This window comes from Chiloscyllium punctatum, chromosome 7 (genome assembly GCF_047496795.1).
Source record: "Chiloscyllium punctatum isolate Juve2018m chromosome 7, sChiPun1.3, whole genome shotgun sequence".
Lineage (NCBI taxonomy): Eukaryota > Metazoa > Chordata > Chondrichthyes > Orectolobiformes > Hemiscylliidae > Chiloscyllium > Chiloscyllium punctatum.
In genome coordinates, this window is record NC_092745.1 from 7424698 (window position 1) to 7448333 (window position 23636).

Genomic DNA, 23636 nt, shown 5'->3' on the forward strand with positions numbered 1-23636 from the left:
CCTTTCCCTCAACCAAGTCTCAGTAATAGCAATAACATCATACGACCAGGTACAAATCCAAGCCCTGAATTCCTCTGCCTTACCTACTACACTTTCTGCATTAAAACAAATGCACCTCAGACCACCTGTCACTTTGCGTTCATCATCTATCTATTCTTACCCTTCGTCACACTGATTTCATTACCTAGTTCCTTACATGCTTTATTTACTACCTCCTTACTGTCCACTAATCTCCTCATTTGGTTCCCATCCCTCTACTACATTATTTTGAACCGTCCCCAAGAACGTGAGCAAAAGTAGCCTGGAGGACATTGGTTCCAGTCCTGTCCAGGTGCAGACTGTCTGATTTGTAATAGTCACACCTCCCCCAGAACCAGTCCCAATGTCCCAAAAATCTGAACCCCCACCCCTCACCCCCACTGTGCCATCTCTCAAGCCACTCCTTCATCCTGCCTATTCTTCCATGTCTATTCTGTCTAGTACGTGACACTGTTTGCAATCCTGAGATTACTACTTCTGAGGCCCTTATTTTTAATGTGGCTCCTAACTCCCTAAAATCTGCATGTTGTCCCTCATCCCGTTTATTACGTATATCATTGCGGCCTACATGCACCATCACAGCTAGCTGTTCACCCTCCCCCTTCAGAGGTATTCGGGAGTCTCGTTTTTGACCACAGAACCACCGATCTATACCACTTACAAAGTCCAAATAAACCACATCCGCTGGCTCCCCCTTATCAAATCCACTCACTACATCCTCAAACAATTCCAGTCAATTTGTTAAGCATGATTTTTCTTTTGACAATCCATGCTGACTCTGTTCGATTCTGTCACAGTTTTCTCACTGCGAAGCTATAAAATATTTTATAATGAATTTGAGCTTTTTCTCCACTGCTGATGTCTGACTAATTGGTCTAAAATTCCCTAAAGTAAATGCCTCAATGTTTCCCTTCATGGGAAAGTAAGGGCTACACAGAAAACCACTGAGTGACCACTAGGACAGGATCCGGAACACAGGAGGATCAGAAAGCTGAACTGTATCGATTTTAATGTGAGGAGCTTGATCAGTAATGTGGTTGATCTGAGAGCATTGAGCAGCACGTGGGGATATAGTCATCGAGATATAGAGATGTACAGCATGGAAACAAACCCTTTGGTCAAACCTGTCCATGCCAACCAGATGTCCCAACCCAATCTAGTCTCACCTGCCAGCACCCGGCCCAGATCCCTCCAAACCCTTTTTGTTCATGTGTGCATCCAAATGCCTTTTAAATGTTGCAAATGTACCAGCCTCCACCACTTCCTTTGGCAGCTCATTCCATATACGTACCACTCTTTGAGTAAAAAAGTTGCCCCTTACGTCTCTTATATATCTTACCCCTCTCATCCTAAACCTATGCCCTCTAGTTCTGGACTACCCGTCCCCAGGGAAAATACTTTGTCTATTTATCCTGTCTATGCCCCTCATAATTTTGTAAACCTCTCTCTATAAGGTCACCCCTCAGCCTCCGACACTTCAGGGAAACAGCCCCAGCCTTTTCAGCCTCTCCCTTTACCTCAAATCCTCCAACCCTGGCAACATCCTAGTAAATCTTTTTTGAACACTTTCAATTTTCACAACATCTTTCCGATAGAAAGGAGACCAGAATATTTCAACAGTGGCCTAACCAATGTCATATACAGCCGCAATATGACCTCCCAACTCCTGTTCTCGATACTCTGACCAATAATGGAAAGCATAGCAAACACCTTCTTCACTATCCTATCTACCTGTGACTCCACTTTCAAGGAGCGATGAACCTGCACTCCAAGGTCTCTTTGTTCAGCAACACTCTCGAGGACCTTATCATTTAGTGTAAAAGTCCGAGTAACGTTTGTTTTCCCAACATGCAGCACCTCGCATTTATCTGAACAAAACTCCATCTGCCACTTCTCAGCCCATTGGCCCATCTGATCAAGGTCCTGTTGTAATCTTAGGTAACTTTCTTTGCTTAAAATAAATCCCTGAAGAAGGCCTTATGCCCGAAACGTCGATTCTCCTGCTCCTTTGATGCTACCTGACCTACTGCGCTTTTCCAGCAACACATTTTTAAGCTCTGATCTCCAGCATCTGCAGTCGTCACTTTCTCCTAACCTTTTTTGCTGTCCACTACGCCTGTAGTTTTGGTGTAATCTGCAAACTTACTAACCATACCTCTGATGCTATTTCATTTGTTGTTACGTTTTCTTTTTGGAATATCATATTGTTGCAATTGCTGAGACATGATTGAACAAAGATAGGACTGGCCGCTCAACATTCCAGGTTAGAAAAGTCTCAGGTGGGATAGACAGGGTGCAAGCGAGGTGGGTGTGTCGCATTATTGATAAAAGAAACCATGACTGCAGTATTGCTCCTGAAGGAGCATTTCTTGGAAGGGTCTTCACACGATGCCGTCTGGGTAGAGCTAGACAAAAGGACAATCACTTTGCTGGGATTATACTACAGGCTCCCCAATAGTCAGATAGAGAGAGAAAGGAGCAGATATGTCGGCAAATCACAGAGAGGTGTGAGAGGAATACGGTTATATTAGCAAGGAATTTCAACTTCTCTAACATGAACTTTATGTTTGACTTCATGGGAATGGAATTTATAACGTCCATCCAGGAGAGCTTTTGGTGCCAGTACGTAGATAGTCCCACTAGACATGGGCAGTGCTAGGCTCAGTCTGATGTAATGTTAAACTGTTGAAGAGTCAATGGGTGAGCATTTTGGAGATAGTGAACATAACTCCGTACGTTTCCTAATTATTATGGAAAGGAATAAGGGTAGCGCAGAAGTTGTGTCTAAAGTGAGGCAAGGCCAATTTCAATTTCATTCGACAGAATATGGCAAATACAGACTGGGAGCAATTACTTGGAGGGCAGTCGATATTTGAATGTGGGGATCTTTTTCATGTAGTTCAGGGCCAGCTCAGAAAGAAAGGCAAGGACAGCAGCTCCTGGGATCCTGGATGTCAAAGGACATGGATAGTTCGAGAAAGACAAAGGAATAAGCATATGCCAAGTGCAGAGCATCAAAAAGAGGGGAGGCCCTTAAGGAGGAGAGAAAGTGTGGGGAGGTGCTTAAAAAATAGGAGGACAAAGAAGAGCCAGAAAATATCTTTGGCAGCCTGATCCCCTCACCCCAGAATACTTAGGAAAGTGGTACTAGAAAGAATAGATGCACTCGTCGTCATCTTTCAGAATTCTAGACTCTGGAGCAGTTTCTATGGATTGGAGAGTGGTTAACATAACCCCACTATTTAAGAAGGGAGACAGAGAGAACACAGTGGGTTTTGAAGACCGGTTAGCGTGACATCAGTAGTGCGGGAAATACTGGAGTCCATTATAAAAGATGGGCAGCAAAGTTTGTTGTAACCTATACATTGTGAACCGGCACTCTTGACAAACCGGCAAAAGTTATATCCCTCAAATGCTGCAAAGTTTAATTTATCATTCTGTCCAATTATTATACATTCATTATTTATTAACTTCAGTGTAAATATACTTGTTTTTCAACTGAATGGCCACATGAAATACCAACAGTTGATTCACTTTCGAGTCAATTTCTCCTCAAACACAGTGACCTGCCGCGATGACCGGGTAATCAGTTGAGAGTGTGAGTGAGAAGGATATCGGGAGAAAGTGGGCTATTCTAGATACAAAGCATTGCTGACCACAATCATCATCCAGTGGCCTGCTGGGTGTAGCTTGTCAGGAGCTGAACAAGAAAGAAAGAGTCATTAAGCTGAACAAGAAAGTTTGCAATTAAAGATGCCCAAGTTAAGGACATAAGTCACATACTGAGAGTAAAAGGATTTGCCTGGATTCTGGAAAGGTCGGAGCGGTCGCAGTGATGTGGTGACTGACAGATGTGAAAACAGTGGAAGGGTTTGTTGGATTCATCAAATATGAAGTGCCAATTTCTTATTAGAGTGACTGTCATGATGCTAGCCAACTATTCCCATCCCAACTGCTGGTATTATTGGACAACACAGATCTCAGACTGCAACACAAACAGAAACTGCTGAAGAAATGCAGTTGGTCTGCAGCATCTATGGAGCATTATAACGCAATGCTGATGATTTAGATTGAATAATAAGACCTCAGTACACAAAAGAAATGAAGATAAAATAAAACATACTGACAGAAAACACAATTTCAGTAGATTTCAAAACACGGCTAAATAAAATCATTTCTATTCTAACATTATTGCTTTATTGTACTTAAATAACAGGGAGAAGGGGTTCATTTCTCTCACGCGTCTTTAGGTTTAACTTAACTGTATTTTTCATTTCATTGTATTGGAAGTTTGATTGCCTTTCCCTTGATTAATACTTCACTGGCCACAGGTGAGGTGTCAGACTGGGGGATTGTCAATGTGGTTCCTTTGTTCAAGAGGGCAGCAGGGATAGGCCAGGCAATTCCAGACCAGATAGTCCGATGTCAGTGTCAGGGAACCTATTAGAAAAAATCCTGAAGTACAGAATTAAGCAATACTTGGAGAGGTAGGGATGCCAGTGTTGATTTGTTTGACAAAGGCCTCACATGGAAGGCTGGTCCAGATGGTCAGAGCCCATGGTATCCAAGGCAAGTTGACAATTGATGGTGAAGGGTTGTCTTAGTAATTGGAAGCCTGTGACCAGTGGTGTATGACAGGAATTGGGGCTGCGTCCTTTCTGTTTGTAATGTACCTTAATGAATTGACTGTGATTGTACAATTAGAAAGTTTTCAGATGCCACATAAAGTGGTGTTGTTGTTGTTAATGGTTTTATTTTTATTTTATTGTTACATGGACTCAAGTACAAAAGTATTGGAGTACAGTGAAAAGTATGTGATGTCACCTTGTAAGGAGCCATCTTAGGTACAAGGACCAAGGTTCAGAATCTTAAGAAGAAGTTAGAAAGAAAGACTAAATTAAAAAGTTACACGTTACAGACTTCTTGACCTTTTTAGTTTTTGGAAGAAAATAAAGAAATAAATCTGGAAGTTCATTCATTACAGTCTTTCTTAAGTGCTTATCTACCGTGGGATCATATTTCGAATCATCACTTCGAGACCGGAAGGCAAACTGAGGCTGTGCTGGGCTGAAAGACCACATTATACAGCAAAAGACCACCCTGCGGGTCTAGAGACAACCACGCTGGGCCACTGAGAGAGCACCATGCTAGGCCGAGAGTCCATCATGCTGGAATGATAATTGAACATACTGAGCCGAGAGGCCACCACATTAAACTGAGAGCTCAACACGTCAGACCGAGAGTCTGTCTCACCGAGCTGGGAAGTCTCTCTGCCAGATCAGGACTCTGGAAAACCAAGTCAAGAGGCCGCAACACTGGGACTGCACTGGTCAGAGGCCTAGCAAGTGAGGCTGGGAGTCGGTGGCAGGGAGAGAAAAGAAGAGAGAACGACAAAAGAAAAACACAAAAGAAAATAAAAGCCAGTGGAAGAAAAAGCAGAAAAGGAAACAGACGGAGCAGATGAATTCAATCTGAAGAGTCTGAATCTGCTGCCATCTTGGATTACTGGGTCTCAGGCTACAGTCTAATGTTGATCAGCTGGTAATTGTGCAGAACAATTGCAGATAGAATTTAATCCTGACAAGTGTAATGTGATCCGATTTGGGAGGTCTAATAAGGGAAGGATATACACAATGAAAGTTATGTGCCTTGGGTGTCCTTGTGCATGAATCACAGAGGGTTGGTCTGCAGGTACAACAAGCAATTCGGAAGGGAAATGGAATTTTACACTTCATTGCTGAAGGGATTGAGGTTAAAAAGCAGAGAGGTTATGTTGCATCTGTGCAGGGTGCTCGTGAGGCCACACCTGGAATACTTTGTGCAGTTTTGGTCTCCTTACTTGAGAAAGGATGTACTGGCAATGGAAGGGGTGCAGAGTAGGTTAATTCCAGGGTTGAAGGGGTTGGCTTATGAGGAGAGACTGAGTAGATTGGGATATTTTTATTGGAACCTAGAAGAAGGAGGGGATCTTATAGAAACATATAAAATTATGAAGAGAATAGATAAAAAAGAAGTAGAGAGAATATTTCCACTGGCAGGTGAAACTTGGACAAGAGGGCATCGCCTCAAAATTAAGGAGAGCAGATTTAGGATTGAATTGAGAAGGAACTTCTTCACCCAGAGGGTCGTAAATCTATGAAAGTCCTTGCTGACTGAAGTAGTTGACGCTACTTCAATAAACATTTTTAAACATTTAAAGCAATTAAGAGATAAGATGAGAGCGCCGGTAAGTGGAGCTGAGTCCGGGAAAAGATCAGCCATGCTCTTATTGCACAGTGGAGCAGGTTCGAACGGCCAGACAGCCTACTCCTGCTCCTAGTTCTTATGTTCTTATGTTCCTTAGGAGTAGTGAGGAACAAAGGGACCTTGGTGTTCAACTCCATCAATCCTGGAAGGTATCAGCACAGCCAGACAGGGTGGTGAAGAAGACACATGGGATGCTTGCCATCGCTAGCCAGGGTGTAGAATATTGGAGTAAGGAAGTCTCGTTGTTAATTTACAGAGCATTGGTTCGGCCGTTTCATGAACACTGGACAGTTCTGGTCATAACACTGTTGGAAGAACATGATTGGACTGGAGAGGGTGTAGAGGAGATTCGCCAGGATGTTGCTTGGGATGAAAAGTATTAGTTATGAAGAGAGAGACTGGATAGACTGGGTTTGTTTCCTCTGGAGCAGAGGAAGCATGGCGGGGGTGGGGGCGGGGGGGGGGGTGGGGTGGGGGGGAGGTGGGGGGGGTGGTGAATCTGATTAAGGTATACAAAATTCTGACAGACATAGACAAAGTCAATCGTGATCATCTTTTCCCCACGGCAGACATGTCTATGACCGGAGGGAATAAGCTTAATGTGATGAAAAGGTGGTTTAGAGGGGAATTGAGGATTGTTTTCTTTCCCCAGAGGGTGGTAGAAATATAGAATGTGCTGCCTGAGAAGGTGGTGGAGGCAGCTCCTCTCACAATATTTCAGACACATCCAAATGAGCATAAAATGCCAGGGCATGGAAGGCTATGGACCAAGTGCAGGTAAATGGGATTAGTGCAGTTTGGTGTTTACTGATCGGCATTGACATGGTGGGCAGAACGGCCTGTTTGTTTGCTGTATGATTCTGTGACTATGAAGAGAAGGAGGCATTTTTCATGTCTTTTGAGAAGATATTTAAACAAGTGAGGTGAGGAAAAACAATGGACCTTGCCCATGCAAAATGAACTTGGGAAGCACAAGAAGTTTCTATATCGCTGCGAGAGGAACATTCTCAGGATCACGAGGAAGTTAAATGGTGAAAAGCACATATGGATTGATCCCAGAAACATACAGACAGATGTTTCAGAACTTACAGAAACAGTCTCCACAAACTTCGACTGAGTTTGAGAGAATTCAGCAAAATAATGTTGACAGGTGGAAAAGAGCATTAAAGGCTGAGAACATTTACAATGTTGTTGGAGAAATTATTCTCTGAGAAGGATTTAAAACTACTTTCCCTTCTAGAATCAGAATTCATGAAGGGGAACAACAGCATGACAAGCAGCGAGAATGGCTAATGATTATAGACTTCATTAAAGCCAAAATCCTGCAGATGCTGGAATCCAAAGCAGACAAACAGGAGGCTGGAAGAGCACAACAAGCCAAGCAGCATCAGGAGGTGGAGAAGTCACATGATGGGAGATCAATCCAGAAACCTTATTCCCATCAGGCCCAAAATGGCAGAAAAATAAAAATTGGGAGAGTGTGTGGAAGGCAGGTAGCCAGAGGAGAGAATGGACAGTAGGGAACAGCCCGAGAACTACTCTTCAGATTGAGAAATTGCTGTGGGTGGAAGTGATGATCAGAAGTTTAAATGATTCTCTTGGAATAAGGTGAGCCATGTGCGTATGGAATGTTGCAAGCTGTGAGGTAGACCCAGGAGATTTATAGGAGTTTTTAAAAATGAGTCAAAGGAGGGAATGCAAACAGATAATCCCATGGAGCAGGTTGTAGCTGTAACTATAACAAAAAGGCTGGAGGTGAATTCTGTCATTAGTAAAGTAAGTTGGAAGGTAGATGAGAGGTGGACAGGACTTTTATCAAAAGGAATGGTGACTCCTTTTTCTTCAGCTAAACCCAGAATCAAACTGAGAGATACAGGGGCAACACAATCACTTTTACTGGAGAAAGAATTGATTTTCCCTCCAGAGAGCTCGATGGATTCTAAGGTGTTCATCAATGGGATTGGTGGAGAATATATTCCACTTCCACTTGAAAAGTACAACTGGAATGTGATTTGTTATCAGGAGACGTAATTGTCAGAGTGGGGAAAACATTCCCTGTTGAGGGAGTTGATTTCCTTCTGGGGAATGTTTTGTCAGGATTAAAGGCAGTATCTTCCCCGATGATTGCAGAATGTCCAAAGGAGGGCCAAGAAACAGATTAATGATAGGAACAGGTTCCTGTTCTCTCTCCTTCGTGTGAGGTAACCAGGGCAATGGTTAAACAAAATCCATCAATAAGGGCTAATGTGACATCACAGCAAGTAAAACGATCGCTGAAACTTTCCGAAAGGGTGAAGATAATCCAGGTGGAGTGTTTGCTATGATGTCCCAAATTACAGCAGATCCAAAAAGCAGATCCCGAATGAAATAAATGAGCACTGTAAGTTCATACTGAGGTCGAGGCTGGAGGGGTTTCAGAATGCTATTATCTTCAGAATGGAGCACTGATGAGAAAGTGGAGACACCCCCGCGCCCCGCCCCCTCCATGGACCCCCAGATGAAGAATAGTTGGTTAGACATTGGCTAGTGGTACCACCCAGCTATCATAAGGAGATATTGTGAGGAGCACACCAGAGTTCCATGACAGGACCATAGGGATTTGGAAATTGTCCAACTGTCCACAGGCATCCAGAATCAGGTGTTTTATAGACCAAAAATTATATAAAGATGTGGCGCAGTTTTATAAATGTATCATACTTGAACTCATCTTTACCAATCTGCCAGCTACAGATGCATCTGTCCACGAAAGTATCAGTTCGGGTGACCACCGAACAGTCCTTGTGAAGACCAACACCCATCTTCACATTGAGAATAGCCTCCATCGTGTTGTGTGGCACTATCACCGTACTAACTGGGACAGACTTACAACCGATCTCACAACTCATGACTGAGCATCCATGAGGTACTGTGGGGCATCAGCAGCAGCAGAATTGTGCCCATCCCGACTCGACCATTATCATCAAACCAGGGGATCAACACTAGTTCAATGGAGAATTCAGGAGGGCATACCAGGAGCAGCACCAGTCATTCACCAAGATGAGGTATTCCTGTATTCCTGATGAAGGGTTTTTGCCCATAATTTCGATTTTACTGCTCCTCGGATGCTGCCTGAACTGCTGTGCTTTTCCAGCACCACTCTAATCTCGACTCTGGTTTCCAGCATCTGCAGTCATTGTTTTTACCAAGATGAGGTATTTACCTGGTGGAACCACCAAACAGGACTACTTGCATGCCAAGCAGCACAAGCAGCAATTGACAAACAGTATTAGACAACCCATAACCAATGGATCAGTTCTAAGCTCTGCAGTCCTGTCACGTCCAGTCATGAGTGCTGGTGGATGATTAAACATCTCACTGGATGAGCAGGCTCCACAAATATCCCCATCCTCAATGATGGAAGAGTCCAACACATCAGGGCAAAAGATAAGGCTGAAACTTTTGCAGAAATCGTCAGCCAGACGTTCTGAGTGGATGATCCATCTTGGCCTCTTCCAGTGATCATCAGCATTAAAGACAACCGACTTCAGTCATTTCAATTCACTCCACATGTTATCAAGAAATGGTGGGGGCACTGGGTACAGCAAAGGCTATGGGCCCTGACAACATTCTGGTAATAATACTGAAGAGTTGTGCTCCAGAACTTGCCACTTCCCTCGCCAAGCTGTTCCAGGAAAGCTATAACACTGGCATCTGCCCAACAATGTGGAAAATTGCCCAACTATGTCCTGTACATAAAAAGCAGGACAAATCCAAGCCAGCCAGTTACCGCCCCATCAGTCTCCTTTCGATCATCAGGAAAGTGATGGAATGTGTCATCAACAGTGCTATCAATCAGCACCTGCTCAGCAATAACCTGCTCAAGTGATTCCCAGTTTGGATTCCACCAGGGTCACTCAGCTCCTGGCTTCATTACAGATTGGTTCATACATGGACAAAAGAGTTGAATTAGGGATGAGAAATGAATGCTGGCCTTGGGCAACTGGGGATAAGCAACAAATGGCAGTGATGCTCACATTACTCAAAATGAATAAATTTTTTAAAGCACTTGTCAAGTTAAATGTAAACCTCAACATGTGATTGAAACAACATCCTTAATTCCTCTCCCAGTTTTTGAGTAACCATTCAGTCATGTCCAGATGTGTCAGGTAGTGAGTATAATGGAGGAGGGGATGAGAAAAAGCATGAGATCCAAAGACAATTGGACAATTTCCAAAGTGAACTTCCTTCTATGAGGTGAACAAATTCAGGGATATTAGAGAATTCAAAAACTGTATTTTTGCATTTGGAGGAAGATCAACAGAGGGACAGAGTGAGATTGCTCAGAGAATACAAAGAAGTTTGTGTGAGGAGTGGTTGGAGCCTGTATTCGGTCTGTACTCGATGGAGTTTGGAAGGATGAGGGGAAATCTCAGTGAAACATACAGTATACTGAGAGGCCTGGATAGAGTAGACATGGAGAAGATGTTTCCACTTGGCAGAGAGACTGAGACCTGAGGGCACAGCCTCAGAGTGAAGGGACCATCCTTTGGAACCGAGATGAGGAAGAGATTTTACATCCAGAGAGTGGTTAATCTGTGGATTAATCATTGCCGCAGAATGCTGTGGAGGCCAAGTCGTTGAGTATGTTTAAGACAGAGACAGATGGATTCTTAATTGGTAAAGGGATCAAGGGAAATGCAGAGAAGGCAGGAGAATGGGGTTGACAAACAAATCAATTATGATCGAATGGCAGAGCAGACATGATGGGCTGAATGGCCTAACTCTGCACTGATACATGGTCTTAAAAAGATACACTTAGGTGTGCCAGATTAAATCGAACATGATGTGGATGTAGGTTATTCAGACCCAATAAAATAAAACCCATTTTGATTAAAACCAGAGAAACAAGTCAAAGTAACAAATGAAGCTCAAGACTTGTTGGAGAATCAATTGATTGAACTGTCAGAGTAATTGGAGTTCTCTTGTGTTGGATTGAGCAAAAGTCACTATCATCAAAAACCCGATTTTTTGTAAAAAATGGCTGCCTGGAACTATTGTTCTGCCTGGAATTCCAATTCACACCTCAACTCTGAAAGGGACACCAACCAGAACACATTCTCTTGGCTGAAACTAAATTTTACAACTTGGACTACTAACACACACAACCAACAAGCAGCTTTAGAACCAAGAAACACAGAGGCCGAACACAGAAGCTGAATCCAGACACCAAACCAAGAGCATCATTGTAACAAATGACACCCGAGAGCGGGAACACAAACCAAACGCTCTCTGAACAAGACCTTCCAGACACAGGCTTGTTCTGAGCCAAGAGAACCGACGGTGAGAACCTCAGCAAAAGGACACATTTTAAACCTGTACTTTCCTCAGTGGTGAGCTGAAAATTCTGAGACCCGAAGGTTTCCCTCTGAGCTCGCAGGGAGGGGATGGTGGGTGGTGACAGTGCATTCGGACCCCAAGGGTAGGAAGCCTGATTAAAATTTCTGTGATCAAAACTGTTTCGCTTATAATTGTAGAAAGTGAGGACTGCACATGCTGGAGATCAGAGTTGGAAAGTGTGGCACTGGAAAAGGTCCGACAAACAGGAGAAATGACATTGTGGGCATAAGCCCTTCATCAGGAATGTGGTGAGGGGGACAGTGGAGGACACACAGAATGTTTCAGGGAACATCTCTGGGACACACGCACTAAATAACCCCACTACCCTGTGACCGGCCACTTCAACTCCCACTCTCACTCTGCCAAAGACATGCAAAGACATGCTGGACCTCCTCCACTGCCAAATCCAAGCTATCCAATGACTGGAGGAAGAATGACTTATCTTTTGCCTTGGGAACCTTTAATCATATGGCATCAACATCGACCTCACCAGTCTCCTCATCTCACCTTCGTACACCTCAACCCACATCCAACCCTCCAATCAGCCTTCCCACCTATCCACTCCACCCTCCCCTCTATAACTATCACCTCTCACCTGTATCTGCCTATCACCTTCCAAGCTACCTTCCCTCCATCCCGACCCCCACCCTCCTATTTGTCTCTCAGCCCCCATCCCACAGCCTCAACATTCCTGATGAAGGGCTTATGCCCAAAACATCAATTCTTGTTTTCCTCAAATGCTGCCTGACCTGCTGTGCTTTTCCAGCACCACACTTTTTAACTCAAACTTCTAACAGTATTTAACCAGTGTTTAATTTTATCCTGCATTTAATTACTGTCCTGTGCGTAAATTAGTAACACTTCTACAAGTGTTTACTTTGACAGTGTATTTCATTATTGTCGTCAGTATCATTGATCGTTTTAATTTCACTGTTTATTACATTGGCATTTGTTCTTGTATTATACTTATCTTTTGTATTGAATAAATGAACCTGGCTACTGCCTTTATTTCACATTTTAAAATAAGTCTATTTGCAGAACTCGGGATGTGGGGATGATTCATACCACCTAAAAATCAGCAAATTACTGATCACAAACGAGAGAGGGTCCCCTGATTGAATTGTAAGAGTAATTGGAGTTTTCCTGTTTGGTTCCTCAGCCAGATGTTTCAATTCGATTCTGTGTACACTATAGGAAAGTGAATGTAGTCACAAAGATGGATTTGTATCCTATTGCCAGGTCAGAAGATTGCATTGAAATGGTGGGTGGTGCGTCGTTCCTATCGAAAATTGATTTGATGAAAGTATATTGACAAGTACCGCTGACAAAAACCAAGGAAATTTCTGCCTTTACTGCATTCTGGATCTTTGTACACAATGGAAAACTCAAATACATTTGAAACATGTCGGGAAGACAGGGTATAGACTGAGAGCAGAAGTGAAGAAAATTAGTTGTATTCGGGAAATGGTTTTGGAAAATTTATGGGATTAAAGTTTGATAAATCCGCAGGGACCAATAACCTACATTTCAGATTATTTTAGGAATTGCCCAAAAAGTTTGGAACCATTGATGTTCAAGATTATATAGATTCTGGAACAGTTCCCAGTGACTTGCGAATGTAACATCACTGTTTAAATTGGGAGGGAGAGAGAAAACTGGGCATCTTAGACCCGTCAGCCTGACATTGGTATTTTGAAAATACTCAAGTCCGTTGTGAAAGATTTAATCACTGAGCACATGGAAAATGGTGACAGGATTAGACAGAGTCAACATGGTTTTTGAAATGGAAATCATGCTTGAGAAATTGACTGGAATTGTTTGAGGATGAATTGAGCGGATTTGACAAGGGGGAGCCAATGGATGTGGTTTATCTGGAACATTCAGAAGGTTTTATTAAGTCCCACAGTAGAAACTAGCGTATGAAAGTAAGACTCATGGGACTAGGGGCAGTGTGCTGAGATGGATAGAGAATTGGTTGGCAGGCAACAAACAAAGAGTAAAAGAAAAACAGGCCTTTTTCTGAAAGGGTACCACAGGCCTGGATCCAGCTAGTCACAACATTTGTTCATGGTTTAGTTGAAGGAGCGTAAGAGTAATATCTCCAAATTTGCAGATGACACAAAGCTGGGTGGGAGGGGGAGCTGTGAAGAAGATGCAGAGATGCCTGTGTCCGTGTATACCAGTCACTGAAAGTCAGCGTGCAGGTACAGCAGGCAGTGCAGAAGGTAAATGATATGTTACCTTTACAGTGAGAGGATTTGAGTACAGGATCAGGGATGTCTTGGTGTAATTGTATGGGCCTTAGTGAGACCACACCTGAAATATTCAAAACAAAACTGGTTCAGTGACAGGAGACAGTGGGTGGAGGCAGAAAGTTGTTTGTGTGACTGGGCCCAGTGTGCAGTGGGATACCACAGGGATCAGTGCTGGGTCCCTTATTGTTCAGGATGTATTGAAACAAGAAAAAAGAGATTGTGAGAGGTGAGGGGTGGGGGTGAGTGGATGATGACTGAGTTTGTAGATGATACGAGGTTTGGCAGATGGTTGACAGTGAGGAAGAAGGTCTTAGGTTACAGGAGGATCTAACTGGATTGGTCAGATGGGCAGATCAGAGTCAGATGGAACTAACCCCTGATAAATGTGAGGTGATGAACTTTGGAAGATGTAACAGGTAAATAAAGTATTTATGAAGGTAGACAGAACACTTGCCTATATCATTTCAGGCACAGATGAGAAGACCAGGTCAGATATGTTGGAGCTATACAGAACTTTGGTTAGGCCACAGCTGGAGTACTGTGTGCAGTTCTGGTAACCACGCGATCAGAAGGATAGGATTGTACTGGAAGGGTTGCAGAGGATATTCACAAGGATGTTGCTTGGGATGAAGCATTTCAGTGATGAAGAGAGGTTGGATAAACTTGGGTTGTTTTCCTTGAAGCAGAGAAAGTTGAAGGGGACCTGATAGAGGTATGAGGGAAATGGACAGAGTGAATAGAAAGCAGTTGTTCCCCTTACTCAGAGTTGGCACACATTCAATGTGAAAGACAGGAGCTTCAGCGGGGATTTGAAGAGGAGATTTTCACACAGAGGGTGATGGGGGTCTGGTATGCATTGTCTGGGCTGGTAGTTGAGGTGACGTTTAAAAAGTACTTGGATGAACCCTTGAAATATCATAACGTTTAAAGCTATGGGCCTTGTGTTGGAAAGTTGGATGATTGCAGGTTTAGTGTGGTTTGACTGGTACAGGTACAATGGGCCGAAGGGCCTGTTCTGTGCTGTGTGATTTTATGATTGTATTGTGTGCAGTTTTGGTCTCCTTATCTGAGGAATGATGTTCTGGCTGTGGGGGCTGGGCCGTGAAGGTTTATCAGACTGATTCCTGGGAAGACAGCACTTAGATCTGATGAGAAACTGGATCAGTTCGGATTATATTCACTGGAGGTTAGAAGATTGAGGGGAGTCACACTGAAAACTCGAAAATCCTAACAGGACAAGTCAGGATGTTCCTGATGACGAGGGAGTCCAGAATCAAGTATTCAAGTTTATGGATACGGGAAAGGACATTTAGGGCTGATATGGAGAGAAATGTTTTCATTCTACAGGAAGCCTGGAGGAGTTTCTGTCACTGAAAGTAGTTCAGCTCAAATCACAGAATGTTTTCCAGAAAGGGCACGATACAGTTCTTAGAATGAAAGGGATCAAAGGTTATGGGGAGGAAGCAGGAACAGGCAACTGATTTGGATACTCAGCCATGATCATATTGAATGGCAGAACAGGCTCGAAGGGCTGAATGGCCTATTCCTGCTCCGACTTTCACTGTTTGAGAGACTGTTCATCAACGGGGAAACATATTGAATTAGAGAAAAACATTTGCCTTGAGTTAGGAATTAGATTGGAGATAGGAGACAGAGTGAGGGAATAATGTGTGTGTCTTCCAATGAGCAAGAGGTGAATAACGGTGTGCCCAGGGATCCATCCTGGGACTTTAGCATTTCACAATATTTCTCAATGACTTGGATGAAGGAACAGAGAGCCATATATCCAAGATTGCTGACCACACTGAGAGAGACAGCTAGGAGGAGGTTACAGAGATGGGGAGGGTGGATGGACAAGGAGGGACTTCAGAACAAGGACGAGAATTTGAAAATCGAGGTGTTGTTGGACCGGGAGCCAGTGTAGGTCAGTGAGGACAGTGGGGGATAGAGATGGGATTTGTTGCGAGCTCGGATACGACCAGCACAGTTTGGGATGAGCTGACGTTTACAGAGGGCAGTGGCCGTGATGTGGCCCAGGACATTAGTATGATCACGTTTGGAGTCCCAAAGAAATGACCAAGATTTCAGTGAGTGATCTCTGTGATGGGGAGGATTTGGGGCTCAGATCAACCTCAAAGATGAGGCCAAGATTGTAAGGAATCTGGTACTTTAATAAAAGCTGAAAAAGCTGCAGATGCTGCAAATGAGGAACAAAAACAGAAATTGCAGGAAAAGCTCAGCAGGTCTGGCACCATCTGTGGAGAGAAAGCAGAGTTAACATTTTGGGACAAGTGAATCTTCTCAGAACTGTTCTGAAGAAGGGTCATTTGACCCAAAAGGTTAACTCTGATTTCTTACCCCATATGCGACCGGATCTGCTGAGGTTTTCTGTTTTTGTAAAGAATCTGGTTGAGCAGCAGACAGTGCTCAGGGAGAGGGATGGAGTTTTTACCGGGAGCTGAAGAGGATGGCTCTAATCTTCCCAATGTGTTTCCCAGTGAGCCTGGCTCCTCAGTCCTGACTGCTCTGAGCTGCTGTGATTGTCACTGATTGGACACTTATTCTTAGAGATTCTGACCACAGCAGAAAGCCCCAGTGTAAAAAATAACTGCAAAGACTGTGAGATCGCAAGGTTGAAACTTCACCAAAAGAGGAAGTGAAAGAAGGAGCTCGGAGCAGCTGAACATTTGTTACTGAGATGGGGAAAAACTGTGAACTGTCTGCACTCCCTGGAATCTGACAGCACATAAGAACATTAAAACTAGGAGCGGGAGCAGGCTCTCCGGCCTCTCGGTCTGCTCTGCCATTCAGTAAGATCATGGCTGATCTTTTCATGGCCTCAGCTCCCCCTTACCCACCTTTTCACCAAAACCCTTGATTCGTTTACTGTTCAAAAAATTACCTGCCTTCGCTTGAAAATCATTTAATGAGGAAACCTCAACCACTTCACTGGGCGGGTAACTCCATCGATTCACAACCCTCTGGGTGAAGAAGTTCCTTCTCTATTCAGTCCTAAATCTGCTCCCCCTCGCACACGAGGAGGCCATTCAGCCCATCGTGTCTGTGAGTGATCCAATTATTCCCACTGCCACCCTCTCTCCCAATAACACAGCAAATCTTTCCTTTTCAGCTCGATCTCCAGCTGCCCCTTGTAGACCTGGGTCCACAGTAGAGACTGCCCCTAACCTGGGCTCCAAACTGGCACCTCATTCATTCACTGGGAGGCAAACTGCCTGGTCTGGGAAATGGCGCTCAGGACCCTGAACATTCTCTCTCACCTCCTGAGGGACATCTGATGCTGAGGTTTAGTTCTGTGGAGCTGTACAATATATTCCTACCATACACACGTCTCCATTCTGTGTGCAAAAGGCTCGAGCCTGCCAGCAGGATATTCAACTGCAGGAGCCGTCATCAATTTGACCAATTCTGACCACATCCACTCTCCGTAAACTTTCAACTAATTACTAATATCAAATCTGTCCATCTCCTCCTTGGTGTGAGACAGGGAAGGGGCCACTTCATTTCACACAATTTGGATTTTATGGAGCACAGATGGAGTAAGCTGAGAGAGGACATCAGAATGATGGAGTTTGGAGGTGGGATGAGCAGGAATAAGATTTTCTGTGGTCTAGTGGCTGATGCAGAGCAGAGAAGGACAATGTTGTGGAGTTTGAAATAAGAGACCTATGTGATGGAGAGTATTTGGGATTTGAAGCTCCAATACTGAAGGGTCCAGTGGGAAAGAGGCCCAGGCTTATTGATGTCCATTGGACATTCCAGTGGGATGGAAGCACATCTTTCCTGATCTCTGTTAGAGGTTCCAATTGAGTCCCATGGAATTGGAATGTTGGCATTTCTTGCAGCAATTGGAATCTTGGTATTTAATATAAAAGGACTGGATTACAGAAATAAAGAAATATTGTTACAATTCTATGAGGCATTGGTGAGACCACATCTGAAGCATTGTGTCCAGTTGTGGTCTCCTTCCTTGGTGAAGGAAATGGTGGCACTGGATGAAGTTCAGAGGATGTTCACCAGACTGATCCCTGGCATGAAAGGGCTGTCATATGAGGAATAGTTGAAGAGCTAGATTTTGTACTCGCTGGAATTCAGTCGTATGAAGGGAGAATCTGAGTGAAGTATGTAAGATGCAAAATGGATTGATTGGGCAGGCATGGAACAGATGTTCCCTCTTGTGGGCCAGTCTTGAACAATAGGTCACAGATATAGAGTGAGAGGAGGTATGTTTAAAACTGGGGTGAAGTGGTGCTGTGGTTAGCACTGCTGCCTTATAGTGCCAGGGATGCAGGTTCGATTCCACCCTCGGGCGACTGCATGGAGTTTGTGCATTCTCCCCCTGTCTGTGAAAGTTTTATCTGCGTGCTCCGATTTCCTCCCACAGTCGAATGATGTCCACATTCGGAGGATTGGCCCTGCTAATTTAGCCACAGTGTCCAGGAAAGTGCAGGTTAGATTCATTAGTCATGGGAAATGTGGGTTACAGGGAAAGGGTTCCGGATTGGCTCTGGGTGGAATCCTCTTTGAAGGTTCAGTGTGGACTTGTTGGGTTGAATGGCCTGGTTCCAGACTGTATGGAATCTGTTCCATTCCAACTACTTCTCTCAGAGGGTTGCGAATCTGTTGAAGTCAGTGCGCAACACCCGCCCCCCAGCTCTCCTATCCCCCTCCCCACTCCCCCTCTTCCTCAAGTACAGTAGAGGCAGAATCAATCAACAGATTTAAGAAAGAAACAGATATTGTTCTGATGAAAAGCAGGCTAGAGGGCAATTGGGAGCAGTCTGGAAAGTGGAGAGGAGGTTAAGATCAGCCATGATCATGTGAAAGAGCAAACGGGCTTGAAGTGCTGAATTACCTATTCCTGCTCCTCATTCCGAAGTTCAATCTTGCTAAGGCAATGATATCCTCCTTGTTTACTGGTCTGTATTGGAGGATCCAGTTACAAAGAGTCACATGTTTACTGGTCTGTATTGGAGGGTCCAATTTGAAGCTGGTCCATATTTACTGATCTGGACTGGAGAGTTAAAGAAATGGAGGCCTTTCTCTCCTGGTTTCTATTGGAGGGCCCAGCAGGAACAAGGTCTATGTTAACTAGTCTCTTCTGGAGTATTCAGTGGGAAATAGACCGATTTTTGCTGGTCTCCATTGGAGGCTCCAGTGGCAAAGAGGCCGATGTTTACTGGTCTCTACTGGAGAGATCAGTGGGAATAAATTCCATGCTTACTGGTCTCCACTGGACAATCCAGTGGGACATGAATACCGTAGTGAGTGTGAGGCCCATTTCCTTTCTATAGTAAATGTGTGAAAGTCCAATCCTAATACCAGTAAAACTGGAGCTTAACAATGGAAGGGGAAGGTGAGCGGAAAGGATTGGAATGTGTTGTGAATGGACAGGATGGGTCAATGGGTCAGAACCTGTCCTATCCCTCCAGCTCACACTGATGGCCTGAGGATGTCCTGTCTCTGCTGGGCTTTCATGGAATGAGGTTTGTGTACAAACCAGTCACCAGTAAGAATAGGCCAACAGCACAGAATTGCCCTTCATTTCACAAGAATCTGAACATCTTCCTGAGAGAGGCCAAACCCTGGTCAATGTGGGAAATGGGGCTTTATTCTCGGAGTAGACATACTCCTGGTGTCAAGGGTTAACATCCATTCGTGAGGTAGAGCTGGAGCAATACAGAGAGAGGGAGACAGAGTGAGTGAGAGGGGGAGAGAGAGAGATTGTTGGCGAGAGTGACATAGAAGGACAGGGTGTGAAAGTGAGAGAGAGCGGGATAAAGAGTCTCAGGCAGTGTAAGATGAGTAAAAGGGGGAGAGAGAGTGGTAGAGAGAGGCAGAGATGGTGGGGTTGAAGAATAGAGATAGAGCAAGATAGAGTATGAGACAGTGAGACTCAGAGAGTTCGAACAGAGAGAGAGAGACAGAGAGAGAGACAGAGTAGGTGTGAGACAAAGAGTAAAGGCAATCCAGTGAAAGAGATAGATAGACATGCAGACAGGTCCTGGTCACCAAATTATGAGAAGGATATGACTGTACTCAAGAGGGTGCAAAGATTTCCCAGGAGGGTGTGAGCTATGAGGAAGGATTGGAAAGGCCAGGATTCTTTTTCTTGGAGCAGTGAAGGTTGAGAGGGAACCTGCTGAAGGGCAAAAAGATTATGAGGGGCAGGGATAGAGTGGACAGGAAGGCAACTTTTTCCATGAATAGAGGGATCAATATCCAGGGGCAGAGATTAGAGATTACACAGACATACAGAGATAGAAACAGAGAGCAGGAGTAGGGTTAGGGTTAGGGTTAGGGATTGGCCCTGAGAGTCTGCTCTGTTATTCAATATGACCATGGCTGATCCTCTCCCTCAACGCCAAGCTGGGATTGATGTTGCTGGAGCATTGATGACCAGTACAGACTTATTAAATGCTATCACGTCATTGGACTTCTGATTGAGAGAGAAACAGAAGAAAAATGAGAGAGAGAGAGAGAGAGAGAGAGAGAGAGAGAGAGAGAGAGAGAGGGAGAGAGAGAGAGAGAGAGAGAGAGAGCGCGCAAGTGTACATTGTGAGATTGAGTGAGAGAGGGCGAGGCATTTGATTGCTGCCCCAGGACTCACTGTTCCATTTTCCTGGAATAACGCCTGTTATAGAGATCAGTTATAGAGCGACCGGAGGGAGGGAGACAGACAAAGATAGAGTGAGGCAATTAGAGTTTGAGGGTATAAGGAGAGCATGAGTGAGGAAATAGTTAGTAATATAAGTGAAGGGGAAAAATGAATGATACGAAAGAGAGAGAGAGAGACCAACCAACACAGAAGGAAAGGGAGATAAACAGAGTGTCAAACATACATGGAAAAAGGGAAAGATATAAATGGTTATATAATTGGGAGAGGACAGAGACGGAGACGGAAATAGAAAGAGAGGGAGAAAGTAAACGAATAACATGAATACATACAACAGAAAGATGAGAAAGAGAAAAAAGGGAAAAGGAAGAAAGGAATTATGAAAAGGAAGGATGAGAGAGAGAGAGAGAGAGAGAGAGAGAGAGAGAGAAGAGGAAGTGTGAGGGGCTGACGTGGCTCTCTCTGCCTGATGCCATTTACATACTGAGGAGCACCCAGTCAGACTCTCACAGGCTGCAGCTTTATAAAGCAGCGCCCAGTGAAGGGAGACTTTATCAGGAACCAGGCACAGGGACAGGAGCACACACCATGATTTCACACATCCAGCTGATCTGGCCCCTGGCATTCTGTGTCGCAGGTACAAAACTCTCTCCTTATACTTGAGTCTTTAGCTGCTCTTCATTTCACTCCAATTCCACTGACTTGTGATTGAAGGGAAAATATTGAAACAAGAGCAATGCTCAGTGTCTCCGACAATCTCTCATTTGACAGCCTCTTTCTGTGTCAGTTCTGACTTCACTGTGTTTCTCTCTGACCCCTCAGGTATCAATGGGGACTTCACCATGACCCAGTCTCCCCCGGTGCTGTCAGTGGGACTGGGCCAGACTGCAACCATCACCTGTACGGCCAGTCAAAGTATTAGCAACTACCTTGCTTGGTACCAGCAGCGAGAAGGTCAGAAACCCTCTCTCCTGATCTATTATGCAACAAATCGATTCACAGGAGTCTCTGATCGATTCACCGGCAGTGGATCAGGGACCAGTTTCACCCTGACAATCAGCAACGTTCAGAATGAGGATGTCGCTGACTATTATTGTCAGAACCACTACTATAGCAGCTCCATTCTACACAGTGATACAAAGCCATACAAAAACCTCAAGACACACAGCACCACCTCGTGCCCTGACACATGAATCAGTTATATAAAATGTATAATAATGGGCACACAGTCTGAACTGACACGTCCACAATTAGATATAAATGAAACTGAACAAATTACCCCATGCTGAGATTGTCACTGTCCACGACACACTCCAGTCCCTGTGCTGTCCACCACTCACTTGAAGGCCTCAAGTTTCCCTCTTACACTCTATGGCCACGCGTGAAGATTTAATATCGAAAAATAAATTTCATAAAGCTCCCAAGCCCAGCTGGACACAGAGAGAGACAGAGACAGAAAGACACATGAATGAGAGAGAGACAGAGAGGGGCAGAAAGAATTTGAGAGTGAACGAGAGACTGGGAGACAGGGAGAGGTTGAGAGTGACGGGGGGAAGCAGAGAAGAGAGATTTTTGTACAGCCTCTGCACTGGGAGCTCTCACTGTGGTTCACATTCGGTAAAGGAACCAAGCTCAGACTGAGTAAGTAAATCTCAATCCTCCGTTATTAACACTGACAATACTGAAACACACTTTCTAAAATACAGTTGCTGAATTGTTGAAGGTGTTAGTGGGGAGCTGCAGTGAATGAAATGGTTAATTGAGGAGCACTGTGTCTAACAGGGTGTCCAGTTGTATTTCTTTAGTTCCATTACCCCCTTTAAACAGCAAGATATAAGTCAGTCAGTTTTACTCACCGTGTGGAGGAGATCTGTCCATTTGCAGCCTGTGGTCCCATTCCTGCAGCATGGAGTGAAATCAGTGAGTATCCTCCTGTCAGTCTCAGTGTGACAGACACGGGCAGAGTTTGATGTGAGCTCTGGCTCCCTGTCCCAGTCTCTGATCTCACTGACCTCAGCAGCAGCAGCAGCAGCAGCAGCAGCACAGTGAGACACCGAGCTCCCACCTCCCCCAGCGTTAACTCTGCTCAATCACACAATCGCAGAATTGTTACTGTGCACAAGGAGGCCATTCCACCCATCCTGTCTGTACTGATTCGCTGAATGAGCAATTTACAGAGTGTCATTCTCCTGCCTTCTCCCTGTCACCCTGGACATTGTTCCTTTTCAAATAACAGTCTCATTCCCTTCGGAATGTTTCAATTGAAGCTGCCTCCACCCCACTGTCAGGCAGTGCATTCCACACCTTAACCAACTCACTGGCTGAACATGTTGTTCCCCATCTCACTTTTGTTACTTTCACTAATTACTTTCAATCTGTGGTCTCTCAGTCACAATCCTTTCTCAATTGGAAACATTTTCTCCCTATTTACTCTGTCCAGGCCCCTCCTGGTTTTAATTCCTCAAACAAATCTCCTCTCAGCCTCCTCCTAAGAAGACAGTCCCAAATTCTCCAATCAATCTGTATAACTGATGTTCCTCATCCCTGGAATGATCTTCAGGAATTTTTTTGCCATTTCTACAAAACTTCACCTCCTTCCTGAATTATTCACATTTGCTATGGCCCTCATGATTTTATAAACATCTTTAAGTTCACTTCTCAGACTCTTATGCGTCAGAATACAAAGTCTCAACTTTTCCAGCCTCTCATAGTCATGGAGTCAACAGACCTTTCAGTTCAACTTGTCCATGATAACCAGATATCCTAAACTGACCTCATCGTATTAACCAGCATTTGGCTTCCATCCCTCAAAACCCTCCCTATTCATGTACCCATCCCAATGCGTTTTAAATGCTGTAATAGTATCTGCCTCCAAGACTTTCTCTGGCAGCTCGATCCAGACACACACCACCCTCTGTGTGACAAGTTGCCCCTCAGGTCCCTTTTGAATATTTTGCCTCTCACCTTAAATCTATGCCATCTTGTTTGGACTCCCTTTCCCAAGGAAAACTCCTTGGATATAACCCTGTCCATGCCCCTCATGATTGTATAAACATCTATAAGGTCACCCCTAGGCCTTAGATGCT

The 23636-nt window shown here is 44.4% G+C and overlaps 1 gene segment (V, D, J or C); it reads left to right on the top strand.

The window, feature by feature from the left end:
* The first annotated feature begins 21122 nt into the window (after positions 1–21122).
* The window catches only part of LOC140479512 (Ig kappa chain V-V region MOPC 149-like), a 41294-nt gene continuing 38780 nt past the window's right edge, over positions 21123–23636 (top strand). Inside the window, 3 exon segments of the V gene segment in view lie at positions 21123–21187; positions 21373–21672; positions 22159–22191. Coding sequence covers positions 21139–21187; positions 21373–21672; positions 22159–22191 — 382 coding nt within the window.